The sequence below is a fragment of the Pleuronectes platessa genome, chromosome 3, assembly GCF_947347685.1.
Source record: "Pleuronectes platessa chromosome 3, fPlePla1.1, whole genome shotgun sequence".
In the NCBI taxonomy this organism is placed as follows: Eukaryota; Metazoa; Chordata; class Actinopteri; order Pleuronectiformes; family Pleuronectidae; genus Pleuronectes; species Pleuronectes platessa.
This window is the reverse complement of record NC_070628.1, coordinates 21,658,021-21,676,094: the sequence shown is the minus strand read 5'-3', so window position 1 is coordinate 21,676,094 and position 18,074 is coordinate 21,658,021. Positions and strand designations below refer to the sequence as shown.

At 42.5% G+C, this 18,074-nt stretch overlaps 3 protein-coding genes across 4 annotated transcripts; 1 reads left to right on the top strand and 2 right to left on the bottom strand.

Annotated features, from left to right (window-relative positions):
• Positions 1 to 3: 3 nt before the first annotated feature.
• On the bottom strand, positions 4 to 1,582 carry npb (neuropeptide B). The gene is made up of 2 exons (XM_053419737.1): positions 1,045 to 1,582; positions 4 to 567 (listed from the first exon to the last, which is right to left on the bottom strand). The coding sequence occupies exons 1-2, from the start codon at positions 1,306 to 1,308 to the stop codon at positions 439 to 441; spliced, it is 393 nt and encodes a 130-aa protein (XP_053275712.1). The 5' UTR covers positions 1,309 to 1,582; the 3' UTR covers positions 4 to 438.
• Positions 1,583 to 2,657: 1,075 nt separating this feature from the next.
• On the bottom strand, positions 2,658 to 8,379 carry sgsh (N-sulfoglucosamine sulfohydrolase (sulfamidase)). Its single transcript, XM_053419731.1, has 9 exons — positions 8,014 to 8,379; positions 7,021 to 7,181; positions 6,434 to 6,539; positions 5,942 to 6,318; positions 5,498 to 5,579; positions 5,202 to 5,405; positions 4,557 to 4,723; positions 4,234 to 4,451; positions 2,658 to 2,935 (listed from the first exon to the last, which is right to left on the bottom strand). The coding sequence occupies exons 1-9, from the start codon at positions 8,093 to 8,095 to the stop codon at positions 2,752 to 2,754; spliced, it is 1,581 nt and encodes a 526-aa protein (XP_053275706.1). The 5' UTR covers positions 8,096 to 8,379; the 3' UTR covers positions 2,658 to 2,751.
• Positions 8,345 to 17,658, top strand: slc26a11 (solute carrier family 26 member 11). Of its 2 annotated transcripts, none has more exons than XM_053419730.1 (15): positions 8,345 to 8,536; positions 9,466 to 9,670; positions 9,824 to 10,031; positions 10,770 to 10,962; positions 12,522 to 12,607; positions 12,716 to 12,932; positions 13,046 to 13,224; positions 13,372 to 13,444; positions 13,617 to 13,728; positions 13,885 to 13,940; positions 15,000 to 15,140; positions 15,219 to 15,346; positions 16,704 to 16,803; positions 16,894 to 17,027; positions 17,122 to 17,658. In XM_053419730.1, exons 3-15 carry the CDS (start codon positions 9,828 to 9,830, stop codon positions 17,230 to 17,232), a joined length of 1,734 nt encoding a protein of 577 aa, XP_053275705.1. In that variant the 5' UTR covers positions 8,345 to 8,536; positions 9,466 to 9,670; positions 9,824 to 9,827; the 3' UTR covers positions 17,233 to 17,658. The 2 variants fall into 2 exon arrangements, with proteins under 2 accessions (XP_053275705.1, XP_053275704.1); XM_053419729.1 differs by having other exon boundaries at positions 9,782 to 10,031.
• The last annotated feature ends 416 nt before the right edge of the window (positions 17,659 to 18,074 follow it).

The following is an 18,074-nucleotide window of genomic DNA, read 5'->3' as shown; positions in this document are numbered from 1 at the left end:
ACACAAGTTACCAGCGTCCATTTTAATAGATAAAATAAATAAAAGTACTTTCCAAGAAATATGCTCTGCAGCCAACTGTCTGGACATTTAATACATTTTGGCAAGGGTAAGTACATGTCAGGGGTTGGGCAGTAAAGATAGGAAGTCGGGTGGAAACAAAGTGGTTTCAATTAACATCGTTTTCTATACTCATGTAACGAAAGCAAAAGAAAAGAAGAATGTTTTTAAATGAGAACATTCAGAGTCTGCAGCGGTCCATCATTGATAAAGATCAGCTTTTCCTCTGCGCCATCAACCCCAACACACTCATCCATCCCTCATGCCTACTTTTCCCCCCCTCTTCCTGCATTTTCTTCGGTTTCCAGAGAGGCGCCCCCGGGAAGGTTGGGGACAAGGATGACATGTCTCCCTGCCTCCGCCAGATCTACCCGCGGGGACTCACGCGGACAGACAGTCCAGGGAGTCCAGGGTGAGGAAGACGTCCGCCTTGCACTGGAAGGTGCCGGTCCCGTCCCGCAGCAGCTCGCAGCTCTTCAGGTTCGGAGAGACGTCCTTTACGCAGATTGCCTGAAGGATGGGAGAGGAAGGGATGAGAAAAAGTAAGTTTAAGAAATAAAATTCAGCCCAAAAAAGAATCGTCCTGGTTTGTATCCTTCTTTTCTTCCACCATCATGTACTCAGCTGCAGGTAGAAGTTTCTGAACTAACCATTTCATTTTAAATATAGCCGAAATATTAAGATTAATTAACAGTAGGTAATAATAAGCTGAGGCTGACTGTTCTCTTATATAAATGCTCTGTATTTTTGTCTCCTGGCTGCGCTTTGAGCTGCGGCGCTCACTGTTGTGCGCCTTTACGCATGGGTATTAAACCGCTATTTACAGTTTCGATCTCAACTGTAAGAAACAAAAGTAAAAGCTTATCAATATTTAATGCTTATCTAGTTCAAATATTACCAAGTTCAAATAATTAAGCATCGCCATATAAGTATTGGAAAGTGGAAAGCGAGGAGGAATAAAGAGCGCATCGTTATGACTGCACTCACCATGTTTTTGAGGATGGATATCTGCCTGTTGGTCTCGGGGATCACATTTTGACCCGTCGTCTCCCCGCTCTCCGTCTGCGTCTCCTCGGACTCGGCCCTGCGGACGTACGGCGACCTCCTGATACCGGACAGCAAACCAGAGGCGCGACCCACCGAGTAGTAGCTGGGCCCGGTCGACTGTTTGTACCAGGCTTCGACTGGATGGCAGGAGATGAGCAGGGACACTCCAACGCACACCACGGCAAATCTGACGGACCTCTCCATGTCTGGAACCGTCCTGGCACCTCTTTCCTTTCCTTTACGCAAAGTGAGAGACGGCGCTGTTCTTCTTTCTGCTCTGCGTCAGCGGGAGACTTTATGTTTTGTTGGCTGTTTGGGGAACTTTGTGGTGCTTATATAGGCTGAGACGTTATCGTGACCGACCATGTTCATCAAATCAAAGTTGAGGTGGGTGGATAATGAGCCATCTGTATTCAGGAGGAGGAAAGGACCTATCACAATCGATCCGCTGGCTCGGTGGTGACATGCGAGGGATGGTGTGTGCGTGTGTGCGTGCGTGTGGTATAGAGTATGAGAGGGTTGGAGACGTATGGGGATGTCTTCTCTGACGCTTGTTAAAGTGAAAGTTGTTATCAGCAGTGGAGCAGGATAGTCAATGACGTAGGATGTCAAAACTTAAAACCAAATGTTTTTTTAAATGAATGACAAACAGAGTGTCGTTCATCATGTTATAGGAAGATTCTTAGCTTCGAAATCTCAACTCAGGGTAAAAACACATGCAACAGGTTTATCTCATTTCAGTGGATCTTACGTTGTCGGCCAAGTTCTGTGACTACTCTGCGTTTAGAAGCTTGATCTTATCCTGTAACGTGAAGTTATATCTGTGAATCATCACAATTAATATTTTCACTGATCACTGACAAAACACAAGCAGCTGTAGCTGTAGTCGTTCAGCTCCCATGCAGCGCTCCCTGCTTTAAAACTCAAACCTGTCCAGAATAGTTTATAAATTACTGATGTACAAAATGTCCTTCTTTATTATCTTACGGGCAGATTTGTTGGCTCAAAATCTCCCATGATGTATAAAAACCAATGATATGCAACTGTGCATCAAACAAAAAGACTGTAATGAAGCAGAATCAGCGTGTGGGGCTTCAAAAGACCCCAAGATCAGTGAAGTTGGACAGAAATAGGAGAGGGGGGGGAAATGAGCAGATCAATAATGAATAATTGACTTATCCAAATTTTAGCAACCTTCTTCGTTTGAATCAGTCCGACTTCAAAGTGGACCTCTGAGTAAAAGGCCTTTATCAATAAAAAGCTTTTTTTACTTATTGATTCATGGAGCTCACAGGTCCTGCGTCATGAACCCCGTGAGGCTCGCAAATCAGAACAAGAGCAACAGCGACAGCGATTAAGACAGAGGAGGGATGCATCTACGTTTGTTCAATTAAATAATAACAACATATTTTATAACCACATTGGCTTTCTATGAAACAAGGTTATCATGGCGTCTGGATGATGAGAAAAGATACGTTAAATGTATAGACACAGATAAGAAGAGCCACTGATCAGAATGATTCAATTATTTTGTAATATAAAGACAAATAATGTTGGGACAACTTTAATGTTTATTATTGAACTTTAAACATATAAAAATATATACACAAATTGGCCATGGATGAGTAAAAGTACCATTAGAGTCCATCAGAGTCCATTGTAGAGTGGCCTGCAGTGCGGCTCCAGTTTGTCCTCCAGGACATAGTCTGGTCCACAGACCCAGGGGTCCCCGGTCTCCCACTGCCACTTCTGCAGACTCTGCCTCAGGCTCTCGAGCACGCCGCTGTAGGACGGGTCTGATACCAGGTTCCTCATCTCCAGTGGGTCTGTCCTGTGATGGTGAAACAATTGCTCATATTGAAACATTCAGGGCCACAGCCGAGATCTTAGAAAGAACTTCATTAATTTTACCAATCTGTTTTGGATATATAAGCATTATATCGAGATTAGAGACATGGTTTATTAAACTCTTCACATAATGAAGTTGTCATTGTGTATTAATGTATTTGTCATAAACTTTAACTCTTCTTGTAGAGACACTGTAAGTGGAGGATGATTTAAAAACAGATAATCAATGAAAATAAGGTAAAACAGTTGTAATTATAAAGAAATATAATAATGAATAAGGAAATTATAATAATAATATGAATGTGTCCATAATATGCCTTCATAGGTTATAATAGCTAATACTATACAATTCAAATGTCCTCAGTGCTGTGAACTGCTCCATTATAGTGTTATAAACCTTTTATTAAACATTTATAAGCTATTAATAGATGCTCAATTAGAGAGTAAAAAGTTGAATTATAGCTGATTTTATGGTAATTAATGATTTAAATAAAACAACTGCAATCATTTCCCGATCTCTTATCTTTTTTCTTTGTAAGTATTAAAGTACAAACTCAATAAATGGCAAATCTGACCAAACATTGACTGGTCAATGGTGTGAGCAAGAATCTTTGATATGTCTATTCATCAGTAATTTTTCTATTTATTTGCTAATTAAAAGCAAATATATTATTCTCTGTTTACTTACAGCATTAGAATAAAATTACAGACCGACATTTTAGTGCATGTGTCATATTTCAGGGCTTGTATGTGTTTTTGTGATAGGAGCTCAGATTTCAGTTACTTAATGTCATTTACGAAAACATTCAAATGTAAAATGGACAATACTAAGTTAACAATGTTAAATATGAGCAGAACAAAATTCACCTCGAAGTTCAACACAGTAGCTGTTGCTTTTTCTGTTTTTGATCTGTAGTGAAGCCATTTTTGACATTGTTGAGGTTTTTTAAGGAGATCACCAAACTGGAGCAGGAGAATCTGACCCACTTCCTCTTATGAACATTGATCTTTGTTTATGTAATTTTCCTTTTTTTCTCCCTAATGGCGACAGTTTTTGAGCTTTTTCTAATCACATCAATACATTTCTAAACTGTTATCTGTTGCAGGTTCATTTCATCAGTGGATCTCATGGTTGTCGTCCATGTACTGTTGTACTACTATACATTTGAGAACTTGATCTTATCCTTTAACCCACTAGTTCTTTTTTGATCTGTGGTTCGTCCCAGTGAACTTCTTCCTCCCTCTGTTGTGACAAACACTGAAACAAAATGAGCAGCAGACCTGGAGTCGTACAGCTCCCAGCGCTCTCTGTAGTAATACTGCTCCAGACTCTTGAACCAGTGCGTCGGCTCACTCAGCCTGGTGCGGTTCAGCAGGTCCTGGAAGGTGGGGGACACGTACAGGTCTTGGTCAATCGGGAAGGGCATCCGGTAGTGTAGGTTGTGGAGAAGGTGGTATGCCCCCTGGTGGACAGAGCGGGTTGGGTAGTACATGGTGACCTGAAATCACAAATGACGGTAGAGCAGTTAAGACGGCCGTGTGTTTCTCTCCCTTGTGTGCGTGTGTTGCTGACGTCTTGTTTGAAAGCAGCGACGCTCACAGACCTCGTGGAGGGACTGGCTGGCGTAGGTGGTGTGCCACTGGCCGGGCTCTGTGACCAGCGCGGGCAGCAAGGAGCGACCGGTGAGATGGACCAGGGTGGAGGAGCTGCCCGGGAGGCTGTAGGACGGGTAGGGAACAGAAAACCAGTCCAGAATGGTGGGAGTCATGTCTGCCACAAAATAGAGTGAGAAAGTAAGAATAAAAAGTTGAACTAAAAAATGAAATAGTGAACTAAAGAGCCACTGCTATTTCATAGTGAATACAGAGAGACACCTGTACAATAAAACCATGTATGTCGATGAATGGGGGGGATTTTTTTGGGGGGGGGGGATTTGCTAATGTAACAAGTGTTTCCTTTTGAGTTAAGAAAGATTCAACAAATAAATAATATATCAAATAAATCCTATGTATAATATTCATTTTCACATTTAACTGCTTCCCTTTATCCAGTTAAATCTGCCATCTGCTGCTGAGACCTCATTGGTCCGTCTCCCTCTTGTGGCGGTTTTATGCTCTTAAGATAAACAAACTGACCTTCATGTTTGCTAGTGTGTTTAAAAGCCAGTGGTTCCCTTCCAGGGGTAGGAAGCATCCCAAGGTAGATTTTCTATTGTATTAAATCCGTATTCTCAGTCTCCATTTCTTACCAAGGAGACTGACGTAGGCCTGGCTGGTGTCTCCCCAACGCTCCCTGTGCTCTGGGGAGGACACCAGCATGGGTTCTGCCGTGCCGGAGCGGTACAGGTTGGTTCTGCCGTTAGGGAAGGGGATGCCGTTGTCTGAGCTGTAGATTACCAGCGTGTCGTTCTCATAACCAGCGTCCCTGAGCTCCTGAAGAACTAATCCAATACCTGCAGAGGGAATTTACATAGGTGGTGTTATACAAAAACAAGACCTGTCTCCATCTGGTTATCTTGTGTACGTGTAGGTTGTCGTTTCAGACCCTGATCCAGCCGGCTGACTGTGGTGTACTGTGCAGCCAGGTCCGCTCGGGCTGCAGGTGTGTCTGGCACAAAGGGAGGAACCTGAAGTGCAGAGTTGAGGCAGACCAGATAAACAATTGTTATGATGGGTGGGACAAAACAAAACTCAGGTGAATTATATCTAATATTAGACATCCAGCGGAGAGAGAAGCAGAGGCAAAGGAAGACACATCTGTCACTTGAGTTCCAGAAATGTTCGGTTGGTGCTTTATATCTGATGTTAAGAACTGTGCTATTACATTTGTATGATCATTTTATGATTCATAAAATATGTTGAAATCTCTTATAAAATATATTGTATACAAATATTTATTTATATATTAAACAGTTAATTATCCTTGTTTTTGATTGAAAAATCGTATCTCTTTCTACATGTCACTATAGAAACTCTTTACTTCACTGACCTTTACTTGGTCTGGTGTGTAATATTCTGGAGTCCAGTCAGGTATTCGTCCCATCCCCATCTCACCATTACCAAACTTCTCACAGAAAGCTCCGTACTGGGGCTGCGAATGTCCACATCTGTGGGTGTCGTGGAAGGCGACATAAAGGAAAAACGGTCTCTCTTCACTTCTTTTATCATCACTGTCTCCTTTATTCTCTTCTTTCTTCCGCCTTTGCTCCATGGCTTCCTCTTTGTGCGTCTTGAAAAACTTGCGGACCAGGAGTTTGATGCGGGTGATGTTCCTCCCCACCTGGAGGACAGAGTTGTTCTCCTCCGTGTAGGCGAAGTCGAAAGGGTAGACGGATCCAGGACCGACGTGCTTCTTCCCAATAATACCTACAGGGATGAGAGAATGCAAAAAAAATGAATAATATGCGATTAAAAAGCAAGTGAGTGTGTGTGTGTATGTGTGTGTAGATAATGGAGATAAACTGGTTTATTTGTTACTGACCTGTGTGTACCTTGGCCTTACTGAGGAGCAGGGGCAGACTTTGTACGGCATCAAACGAGTTGAAGTGATGGACGCCCTGATGAAGCCCGTACATTCCATTCTGATGCTGGAAACAAGACAAACACACCTCAATGCTGTGTGCGCGTATGTGTGTGTGTGTGCGCGTATGTGTGTGTGTGTGCGCGTGTGCGTGTGTGTGTGTGTGTGTCACCCCCCACCCTAAATTATAAAATTTTAAGGTGGAGACATATTTTGAGGTTAAAGTGAAGTACAAGTTTAAGTTAAGATTAGTTTAGGCAAGTAGTAACTATGGTTAAGGTTAGAGTAACTCTCCAGGAAATCAATGTCAGTCAATGCAATGTCCTCTGAAGTAATGGAGACATTTGGGGGGACCCCTCCATATACACGAAATCTCCCCTCTCTATCGAATGTGCTTGACATTTTGTTTATCAAAAATGACATATGGTAGTCTCTCTGTTATTATGTTTGTAAGTTCATGGTCCGCCCTTTTCCATCTCATTACAACGCACACAGCGCTGTCTGATTGTGTGTGTGTGTATGTGTGTGTGTGTGTGTGCGTGTGTTACCTGGGGCAGGCCAGTGAGGATGGTGGAGCGGCTGGGGGAGCAGCTGCTGACAGATGTGAAGGCGTTGCTGAACACCAGGCTGCGCTGGGCTAGAGAGCGCAGGTGGGGGGTGCGGACCACAGAGTTGTTGTACACCTCCGTCTCAAAACCTGCATCGTCGGCTGGACGAGGGAAAACACAGGTTCTCTTCATGATGTGTGTGTACATCTACTTGAAGTTAACATACAGCAACTGGTAGTTGTATCAGATAAGAAGATTGGGGGTCCTGATACTGTCAGATGATGTACATTTGTAAATGAACTGCTCGTATTGGGCCCTGGTGTGGAACATGATCCGTCCCTCTGTATTCTGTCATTTTTCACTTTCTTTAACATGGCAAGATGCAGTTAGCATTAATGGTGATTTGATATCCATTCACGCACTTGCAATGAGCATGTGTGTATGTCAGGTGTTGTTATGAACTCAGTACTGTATGGATTGATTTATGCTGGTAATCACCCCTGCACAAAAAATATACAAACACTTTTGTTGGGGAGGTACATTATATATTGCTGTGGAGGGCAAATGTATCTGACATTATAATTATGATCCCTCTCTTTCTCTCTCTCACAAACACACACACACACAAACAAACACACAAATCAAAATACGTTTTGCATCAATAGACTATTATTGAGTAATTAAGTACTATTGCTTGTCAAGCAATTAAACAACCTCACATGGCATGTTAGAATACTTTGTCTGGGATGCTCAGTTTATTAGGTACACCAAGCTATATCTAATGCAGTTAAGTACAGCAGCTCTGCAATAAACCCTCCTTCAGGAAGGTTATAATGCTCAGTTTGAGTTGATTCAACTCTGGGCGCATTTTGGAGGTTTCACTTTGGATTAATCAGAGAAACGTTTCTGCTGTTTCTCTCAGGTACATGCGGTAACATCATCATAAGAAATCAGAGTCTTTGTACGTGGACAGAAATGTAGAAGTTCGCTCACCAATAATCAGCAGCACGTTTCTGGTCTTTGCCTCTGTGGTGCAAAGTGAGCTCAAAACGAGACAAAGCAACTGCAGCAGCATGATGATGAAGATGATGAGGAGGAATGTTGATAATGATGATGATGATGATCACCTCGGCCACTCTTTAAGTTTCAGGACGGGCTCTTCTGCCCTTGCTGTGAACCTTTGCTTGCATTGAAACCCGTCGTATCAACACACAGCTCAGTGATGTGGGCGTGGAGCCGGTGGGACACACACTGTAACAGAATCAGTCGTTTAACCAACAACAAAAAACACTGCTCTCACTTCTTCCTGTGTCCTCGCTCAGCGTGCGGTCACATGACACGGGTCACGTGACGAGTGAAAACAGGAACTCGAGTCTCGCGCTGCCTCAGTGGTTTGGTGGAAGAAGAGAAATAAAAAGAAGAAGAGGTAGATGAGGAGCAGGAGGAAGAGTATGAGAATGAATCAGTGCAGAGTTGCTTGGTCACACTGTTAAACTGGTGGACACACACACACACGGTGAGACTCTCTTCTATTCTTTCTTTTCTGTGTTGTTTCTATTCTTCTGCTCCATTCCATTAGTGTCTCTTCTCTTCTTTTTTATTCTATCACATTTAACCGTGTTGTTCCTACGTGTAAGTTTTATTCAGTTGTTCAATTTTTTCTTAATTTAGTCTTTTTAAGTTTCCTATCATGTTGTTTATATTCTGTTCCATTTATTGACATCTATTGTGTTGTTTCAATCATATTCTATTCCGGTTTACTCTATTATATGCTATTGTTCTATTGTGTTGTTTCTATTTTGCTCTACTCTGTTGTATTGTAATGTATTGCATTGGTTCTAGTCTATTGTATTGTATCCTATTGTATTGTACTATTCTATTATTATTGTATTATAATGTATTATATTTAATATATTGTGTGGTTTTCAATCCATTTGTATTCACTTGTGTTGTTTTAATTTGGTTGCATTCCATTACTTTTTTCTTATCCATTCCAATGTGTCTCTTTCTGTTCTACTCTATGGTTTTTCTGTAGCATTGCATTATATTCTGTTGATATTGTTGCGTGTGTTATTCCAGTCACACATCTTACTGTTTCATTTAAACTGTTCATTCATTTTAGAAGAATATCATAGATTAAGAATCTAGTGGCAGATAAGTACATAACACACTGTCAGTGGAGGATTTATAACGCATATATGTGGTATATATGTGGTCAGTGAGTTTTATGGCTTGTAGGTTACCTGTCATATGATCATCACATGATTATAAAGTTTCAAAGGCCAATCAGGTCAAAGGTCAGAAAAACATTTATATGTGCATGGTTTGAGTTATCTCGACAACATACTAGACAGAACTGTAGACAGCATGTGATTATTGTCCAAATGATCTGGCTTCATGCTGGTGGCTGACCTTTTGTTTGTTTGTTTTCTCCACTTCACATAGATCGAAGCATGAATCTTAGGAAATGGCAGCAAGTCCCTTTGATTTGCTGTGTTTCATCCAGAAAAAAACACAGACAGACTGACTCATGCGTGTGCACAGAGCTCTTGTCGGGAAAGAAGATTCACAGCAGGCAAAACCTAAACCAGAAAAACTGGTTAGCACTTGCATAACTCCAGTGAGTGACATTTAACCTGGAGGTGTTTCTGTAAGTGTTATTTATTCTGTAACCAGGGACACATTTTATTAGGTCAAACTTTATCCCTTTGTTCTCTCACATCTGTTTTATCATCCCTTCTGTCATCCTCCTCCTCTTAAGGTTACCCCCCCCCCCCCCCCCCCTCACCTCTCACCTCTCCAGTACAATGGACGAACGTCTGGTGGGACGAGTGTCAGCCGGTGGCTGCTGCTCCTATAACACCCTGAAGGCCTGGTTGCCCATCCTCACCTGGCTTCCCAGGTACAGGCTGAAGTGGCTTCAGATGGACCTGCTTGCAGGGATCACAGTCGGGCTGACGACTGTACCGCAGGCGCTGGCTTACGCTGAAGTAGCCGGTCTTCCTGTGCAGGTGAGTCCCAGCTCTTCTTTTGTGTGAAAGTTCATCTTTTTGTTTTTATTTTTATTCAGATTCAAGTCTCTCCGGATATTTCAGCTGCTTGGAAATTATAAATTACACAATGACTGATTTCCAAACTAGTTGTGATGTCATAAAACCTGCTTGTACATAAAGATCTTCAACAGAAGTTTAAAGATATAAGATGAAACAATTCTTCATTAAAATGTCTAAAAACACCTAGAGCTCTGCTATATATTATTCCTTACTTGTGTATTTATATGATTCAACATTTTTCAAACAATTTTGAAGCCCAGAGAAATCCACGATTTTTGATTTGAGGTAATTTTGGTTGCCTTTATTTGCCTTTTTCTGCATAAGTTCTGGGATAAACGACGAAAGGCGGAGGATAAACACACTTTTAGCCAGTTAGACTGTTAGACAGTCGGCTCGTGATGGGTCAGGATTATTCATGGTGGTTTAGACAATAACTCCCATTATCCCACGCTGCGTCACACTGTCATCGAACTAGGTCTTTTGTTGTTGTTTTGATTGAGAGACTCCTAGTGGCAGAAGTTACACACTGTATGTCAAGCTGAGCGCAGAGAAACCTAACCCTTACCCGCCTACAGCAGATGGACCTGAAAATAAATTTAGCATGGTGAAGATCAAACTGTTCTTCAAACATGAAATTAATTACATGTTAATTGCACCTCTGTTCATGTTTTAACCTGAAAACATTTCTCTCAACAGTACGGACTCTACTCTGCCTTCATGGGGGGGTTCATTTACACCCTCCTGGGGACCTCTAAGGATGTGACACTGGGTCCCACAGCCATCATGTCCCTCCTGTGTTTCTCTTTGGTTGGGGGACAGCCACACCGAGCCGTGCTCCTCAGCCTCCTCTGTGGAGTCATCCAGGCTGGGATGGCGTTACTGAGATTAGGTTAGCGCGCGCGGGGGGGATGGGGGGTCTGCTGAGCTCACATGGAAACCTTGTATTTCAATTTATTTTGTGGAGATTTTCTAAATTTGGTCAAAACGCGAGAGGCTATTGGATGAGGTTTTATTAAACTGAGTGGAATTTAGTGTGAACAATATTTAAAACCAATTCAGCAGTTTTTAGGTGAATTCCAGTATTTTTCAACCTGATCCCTGTGTTTATAACTGTGTGTGAAAATGAATGGAGTAGTAGATTGTTTCTGCTGGCAGCCAGGACATGGCAGCAGTGGCTACGATGCAATTTTGTGGGGCAACTGTAACTGTCCAGGAAATATGCACTGAAAGTTTTTCTTCCCCAATGAAATTCTCAAATTATTAATCAGGGTCTTCATTAAGAGTCTGGCCACATTATGCATGTCTCACTTAACAGGAATTCTCAGTCTCAAGCTTCACGAGACTTAAGTTGTTGCAGGAAGATGGAGGTGGAAACATGAGTGAGAGTAAGAGAGTTGGAGAGAGGAGTTTGGATTTTACTATGAGAGGAACTATTGTGGCTCTTTCTGATTTAGACAATGTCAATGACGCTGATGGTCCTCCCCACTTGTTTGAGTCAGAGTATATGGACGAAGACGAGAAAGAGAAAGGCAATCAGCAGAGAAGGGACAATGCGCTGCTGCACGGCTGCAGAACTTTACAAACTGGTGGTGTTCCTGTGGGTAGTGTGACAGCATGTCCACAGAGGAGGAAGGCCTTTGGTGTAGATAGTGGGACCTGTTGATGCCAAATATTGGTGATCTTGATGCGTCCACAGACGTTTTTTCTGATACTATAAAATGCTGTGGGACCACATCATAGGATTCCCCCCTCTGATCAACAGAGCTGTGCTGGAGAAATTCCCATATGTGCCCAAAATAAACTGGAGGAGATAGCCAGGGCCAGAATTCGAGAATTTAAGTTGTGAAAAAAATTACTTTTAATGTGTATTTCATGGACTGTTACAGTTGCCCCATAAGATGTAGCTACTGTGTTGAAGCTGCCAGCGGAGGTTATCCCCTGGACCCATTCCAAACATTTGTGTAAGCACCTTTCATTTACACACCCACATTCCTAAACATATGGCCCAGATTGAAAAAAGAGACTTGAACCCCCCTTTGAAGAGTTGTTATAGAAATGTAATGTAAAAACTCTCAGTGGTTTAGGGAGTGAACTGCAATAAGACAGGATATTAGTTTGCGTGTGTGTGAAAGCCACTTCCTACCACCACATCTATGACTTCCTGTGCTGAGCCCATCAGCTGTAACCACAGTATTTCTGTGAAATCTGTGGATCCGAATCGTTCCTGCATGATTTGTCCGAGATTATGACTACGTAAATACTTAATTGCCTCATGTATTTATTTATAATTTCATTTGATAGGGAGAGTGATCATTGATCAACAGACAAATCTATTTCAATGAGCAAGAGTAAGCAGTTAACTGCTAACAGCTAACTTCCATCTGTTGTCCCAACCAGTTCTTAAACAGGAACCAGAATTAAAATAACATGACTTATTGTCGTCTGCAGGTTTTCTCTTAGACTTCATCTCTTTCCCTGTAATAAAAGGCTTCACTTGTGCTGCTGCAGTGACCATTGGCTTTGGCCAGGTCAAGGTGAGTGTTAGACACACACACACACACACACACACACACACACACACACACACACACACACCACACACACACTTGGCATTAAAATACTGTTGCTGTTGTTTCTGTTAGAATATTCTGGGGCTGCAGGGCATTCCCCACCAGTTCTACCTGGAGGTTTACTACACCTTCTCCAAGATCCCAGAGGCCAGGATCGGAGACGTGGTCCTGGGTCTGCTGTGTCTCACACTGCTGGTCATGTTGATGTGTATGAAGACGGGTTTGGGCTCTGACGACGCGCCCCGCTATGCTAAACTCTCCAGGAAAGTAGTGTGGGCTGTTGCTACAAGTAAGGATCTGCATGAGTGTGTGTTTGTGTGATGTTTCACTTTAACACAGGATAACATATGAATCAGTCCACTTTGCCTTCTGTTTGTCCTCCTCCTTATCGCTCACGCTCAGTGCGTAACGCTCTGGTGGTCGTGGCTGCCTCCTTCATAGCGTTTTCGTGGGATGCATATGGTTATCACGTGTTCACAATCACTGGGAAAACCTCCCAGGGGCTCCCGCCATTCAGGCCCCCACCCACCTCAGACACAACAGCCAACGGCACCATCGTCTCCTTTGGAGAGATCGTAGAGGTAAACATCATGTGACAGCACCAGGATTGAGTCAGTGGATTTTTCTTGTGAAGTCATTTTTTCAACTTTCACTTCCCATATTCTTTCATGTTTTCAAGAAATCCAGCTGAGCAGTCATTTTTTTAATCTATGTTTATTTTGGTGCAGGATTTTGGAGGAGGGCTCGCTGTGATTCCCCTCATGGGTCTGTTGGAGAGCATCGCTATTGCCAAAGCTTTTGGTGAGTGGTGTAGCATGCTGCTTATTTTTCGACATGACAAAATGAATCAAAATGAATTGAATTATTGTCACAGCACTTTTCTACACATTGCACTCGCACTAGAATTCATGCAGCTGAAGAACGAGCGTTTTAACAAAATGTCGGCTGATTTGAGCTTCCTGTTTGTCCTTAGCCAGTCAGAACAACTATAGGATTGATGCCAACCAGGAGCTGCTGGCAATTGGTGTGACCAACATCATGGGCTCCTTTGTGTCAGCATACCCTGTCACCGGCAGCTTTGGGAGGTGTGTGTGTGTGTGTGTGTGTCTGTGTATAAGAACATGTGTGTGAGTTTGTGTGTGTTTATGTGTGTGTGTGGGTGTGTGTGCGTGCGTGTGAGTGAGAGAGAGACAGACTGCTATCACATATATACACTGTCATATTTTTCTCTTCACCTCCAGGACAGCAGTGAACTCCCAGACTGGTGTCTGTACTCCTGCAGGAGGAATCATCACCGGTGAGTCAACGCTCACTTAAACTCTCTTCTACCCTCTTGTGGTTATCTGTGATATTACATTTTCTTCAAAACCTCTCCCCTGTTTCTTTACAAGCCAGTACAGCGGGGCGGGTATTGTTTTGTTTTGTTTTGTTTTGTGTGTGTGTGTGTGTGTGTGTGTGTGTGTGTGTGTGTGTGTGTGTGTGTGTGTGTGTGTGTGTGTGTGTGTGTGTGTGTGTGTGTGTGTGTGTGTGTGTGTGTGTGTGTGTGTGTGTGTGTGTGTGTGTGTGCGTGCGTGCGTGCTTGTGTGCTTGTGAGATCATGAGATCATGATAAGATGTGGTCCTGGAGACACTTACTGTAGCCAGAACAACCACAGAGGTTTGGGGTACATTGACGGGGGTCTATCTCTCTGTCCACCTCTGTCCATGGGCAGAAATTATCAACATAGTGACATTCAAACTGCACAAAAGATACAATCACAGAACTTCACAGGCTGTGGTCTGACCTGTGAGTACTAAATTGTCATGTACGTCTCCACTAATGACTACTGAGTTACTTATGAACTCCTTCTCCCTTCTCTTTCTCCTCCGTTAATTGTTGTCATGAAGGTCAGAGATTAAAGAAAACATCAGGGACTGGCTTTAGCAGAGAAACATTAAGCTTTTTTTTTATTATACACTGCCATAAAATATTTATATTGGTTTGCCTTTTTTTCAACCAATTAAACAGCAAATTTATACACTCATGAGTATGCTCATCACAGAAGAGAAGGATTTCTCTAAAACAGAGCATCACATAAACTGCTGTTCCTTTAGATGCCACAACCTTGTCTTGCCTTACTTTTACATTTTTGCTTTTCTGGGTCCATTAAACATTACACAGTTCCTGATGTCCTAACTCGGTTTTCTCTCTCCACAAAGACAATACCCATTCCTCCCCATTAAAAATCATGATCATTAAAGCAATCTGTTTTACTGAATGTATTCATTTGACTTCTTTTTCTTGAGTTTGTGTGTTTAATAAAATTGAAAATGAGAAATTCCTGTAAATGTGACCTTCCCTCTGTGGTGCTTGCAGGTGTGATCGTGTTGCTCTCTCTGGCGTTCCTCATGCCGGCCTTCTACTACATCCCCAAAGCTTCTCTGGCGGCTGTGATCATCTGTGCGGTGGCTCCCATGGTGGATTATCACGTCGTGCTTAAGATGTGGAGGATACGCAGTAGGTATTACCTCAATGTTTTGCCTCCGTGGATCTGTCTGTTTATTTGAAGTCTGGATGCTCGTGTGACCTCCACAGAGCTGGACCTGCTGCCTTTTGTCGTGACGTTCCTCTTGAGCTTCTGGCAGGTGCAGTACGGTATTATCGGAGGAGTGGCTGTATCTGGAGTCCTGCTGCTGTACAACACGGCCAGACCCCAGATAAAGGTGCAGTAAATATCTTAACTGAAATGTTCATGTCCTTTCCGAATCCTTTCAAAGGCAGCACACTAATTTGCTCACTGTTTTTTGTAAAGTAAGTAACAAAGGACTTTTCACATACAATAGTTATTAAGTGCTTTGCAGGGCCCAGAAAGTAAAAAACAGTTAAACCGTACAAAAAGTAAAAACAGAAGACAAACACACACAAAACAAAACAACCATATAGTGTCCAGTAAAGTGCATACAGAAACAGATCTGGTCAACTTAAATGACTGAGTGCCTTTTTAAACAGGTTTGTGGTTTTTAAATGATTCCACAAAATCAGCAAACCTTGATGTAGGTCGGGCGTTCCACAACTTTGGTGCTATTGTCTCAAAAGGCACAAGAGAGTAATTTGCTAATAAGACCTCTTCACTGGATATAATACAATTAACAAAATGATGTTTCGCTCCTGAAGCTCTGGATCTGCCTTTGAGCCCTTTGGCCGACTCCTGGGCCACACATGAAGGACCAGATGTAGGTTTCTGACCTGCTACTGTTATTCAATGAATGAAATGTGATTTATGTGGCCACGATATCCACACTGCCCAACACATAATAATGCCAAAACTCTCTAAGCAGCAGCTGCTCAAAGTTCATTCAGCCACTCCTGTCTTCTGTCAACCTCTCTCTCTCTCTCTCTCTCTCTCTCTCTCTCTCTCTCTCTCTCTCTCTAGCTCTCGCTCTTGTTCTCTCTCTCTCTCGTTCTCTCTCGCTGTCTCTCGCTCACTTGGTCGTGCCAACACACACACCAGCATTGTCATTGTCAGACTCGGTAAAAACAACATAATTTGGGCTTTCTTAGCCCAATTGACATGCGTGGTTATTTGCTTTTAAAGCAAAGGCCTGAACTGGTCTTAAGGCAGGAACAGGTCTGAACTGGGCCTTTAACCAACAAGAAATCCAAACAAACTTCTACACATTAAAATCAATCATTTTCCTGCTGTGATTATTTATAACTGACACCACAGTCTCACATCATCTACATTTATCACATTTACCTAACTTTAGCTTCAAGTCATGAGGTTTAGTGCCTCAGGAATTTAGTTCTTTGGATATGCTGGAAAAAAGGTTCTCAGTTTTCCACAATAACGATTGATATTGCTGTTTAAAATAACATTTAATATTATTTTGATATCATGTTTTAACCCTAATCCTCTCCTTTACTTTACGGTCAAAGTAAGATATTTCAGAGAAATATGATTATCTGTCAAAAAGATGATTAGAGACTTTGGGACATTTGAATCACCAGATGCAGAAGTCTCAGAGTTAAAGTCCATGTATACCCATGTTTGTGCTAACAGTGTGTGTGTATTGCGTGCAGGTGTCTGATCATGGTGCACTAGTGATGGAGTTGAGCAGTGGACTAAGTTTTCCAGCCACAGAGTATCTCAGCCACATTATACACACCCACGCTCTGAAAGGTGAGGTTTTGTGTATCAGACACTTCACATCACCTCCTCTCTTTCCTGTCATTTACCCACTCTTCTCTCTCCCCTTATCATCTCCCTCAGCGTCTCCTCCGCGCTCAGTGGTCCTGGACTGCCATCACGTCAGCATCGTAGATTACACGGTGGTCAGCGAGCTCAGGGACGTGCTGAGACAGTTCAAACAACGAGACGTGCAACTGATCTTTTCAGGATTACAGGTGAGATTATTATTTTGGGCCAGAATTCAGTTTTTATAACAACCACAGCAAACTAGATATAGAGTTATTGTGTTTCTCACTCGCACTCCCTCAGCCCTCTGTTCTGGAGGTTCTCTTAGCGGCTGATCTGGAGGGCCTCAGGTACACGGACAGTGTGGAGGCGGCGCTGCTGCGAGTGGAGCCAGGACGCCTCCTGGAGGACTGACACAGTACTGTCCATTCACAGTCAGGGGTGAACATGTTTGCTAGTGGACAGTTGCAGTGTTGCACCAATATCAATTGTCCATTGACTGTCAGTTAGATGTCACCCTTTATCCTGTCATTAGAACTTGTTGCACTTCCTTGCACTTTGTATCTGCAAACCCTGACTCTGGAGATGAATGTGCATCTTCATCATTCCAACACTAAGTTACCTGTGCTCAAAAACATGGGACCAGACGTCTTATAATATGTTTCAAAGAGTTTTATGTGTCGGAAATCTGTATTTTTTTACTAACAGAGCACTCCCTCTGAGAGCTGCCAGAGACCAAATCTGAATTTACAGTATCCTAATTTTTTAATTCATAGATTTACAATAAAAATTGTAAAATAAAATATAACTGTTAGTGAATAAAAGTTTATATTTTGTGTGTTTGAATGTCTTTATGTCCAACAACGCTTGAGTCATAGCGAAGCTGCACAATCGTACATTTACCATCCATCCTGACTTCATCTCAGCTGTTTCTCCTTTGAGGGTTGCAGCGAGGTTGAAGCCAAAGAGAAAACCGACACAGACACAAGGAGAACATTCAAACCTCACAAAGAAAATGGAAGACACATGTATATCAAAATGGTTCAGCATCCAAATGAAGTGGTTTCCTCCCTGACCCATACCGTAGTCTTCCACCAAGTCTGTTTCGTAGTTTGTGTGTAATTTTGCCAACTGACAAACAAATGCTGATTCAAAACCAAACCTCCACCACTACCCTGTGCCAGTCCCATAAAGAAACGTGAAAACATGAACGTGAACCCAATTCTAAGGTGATGATTTGTGTTCTATACTTTCAG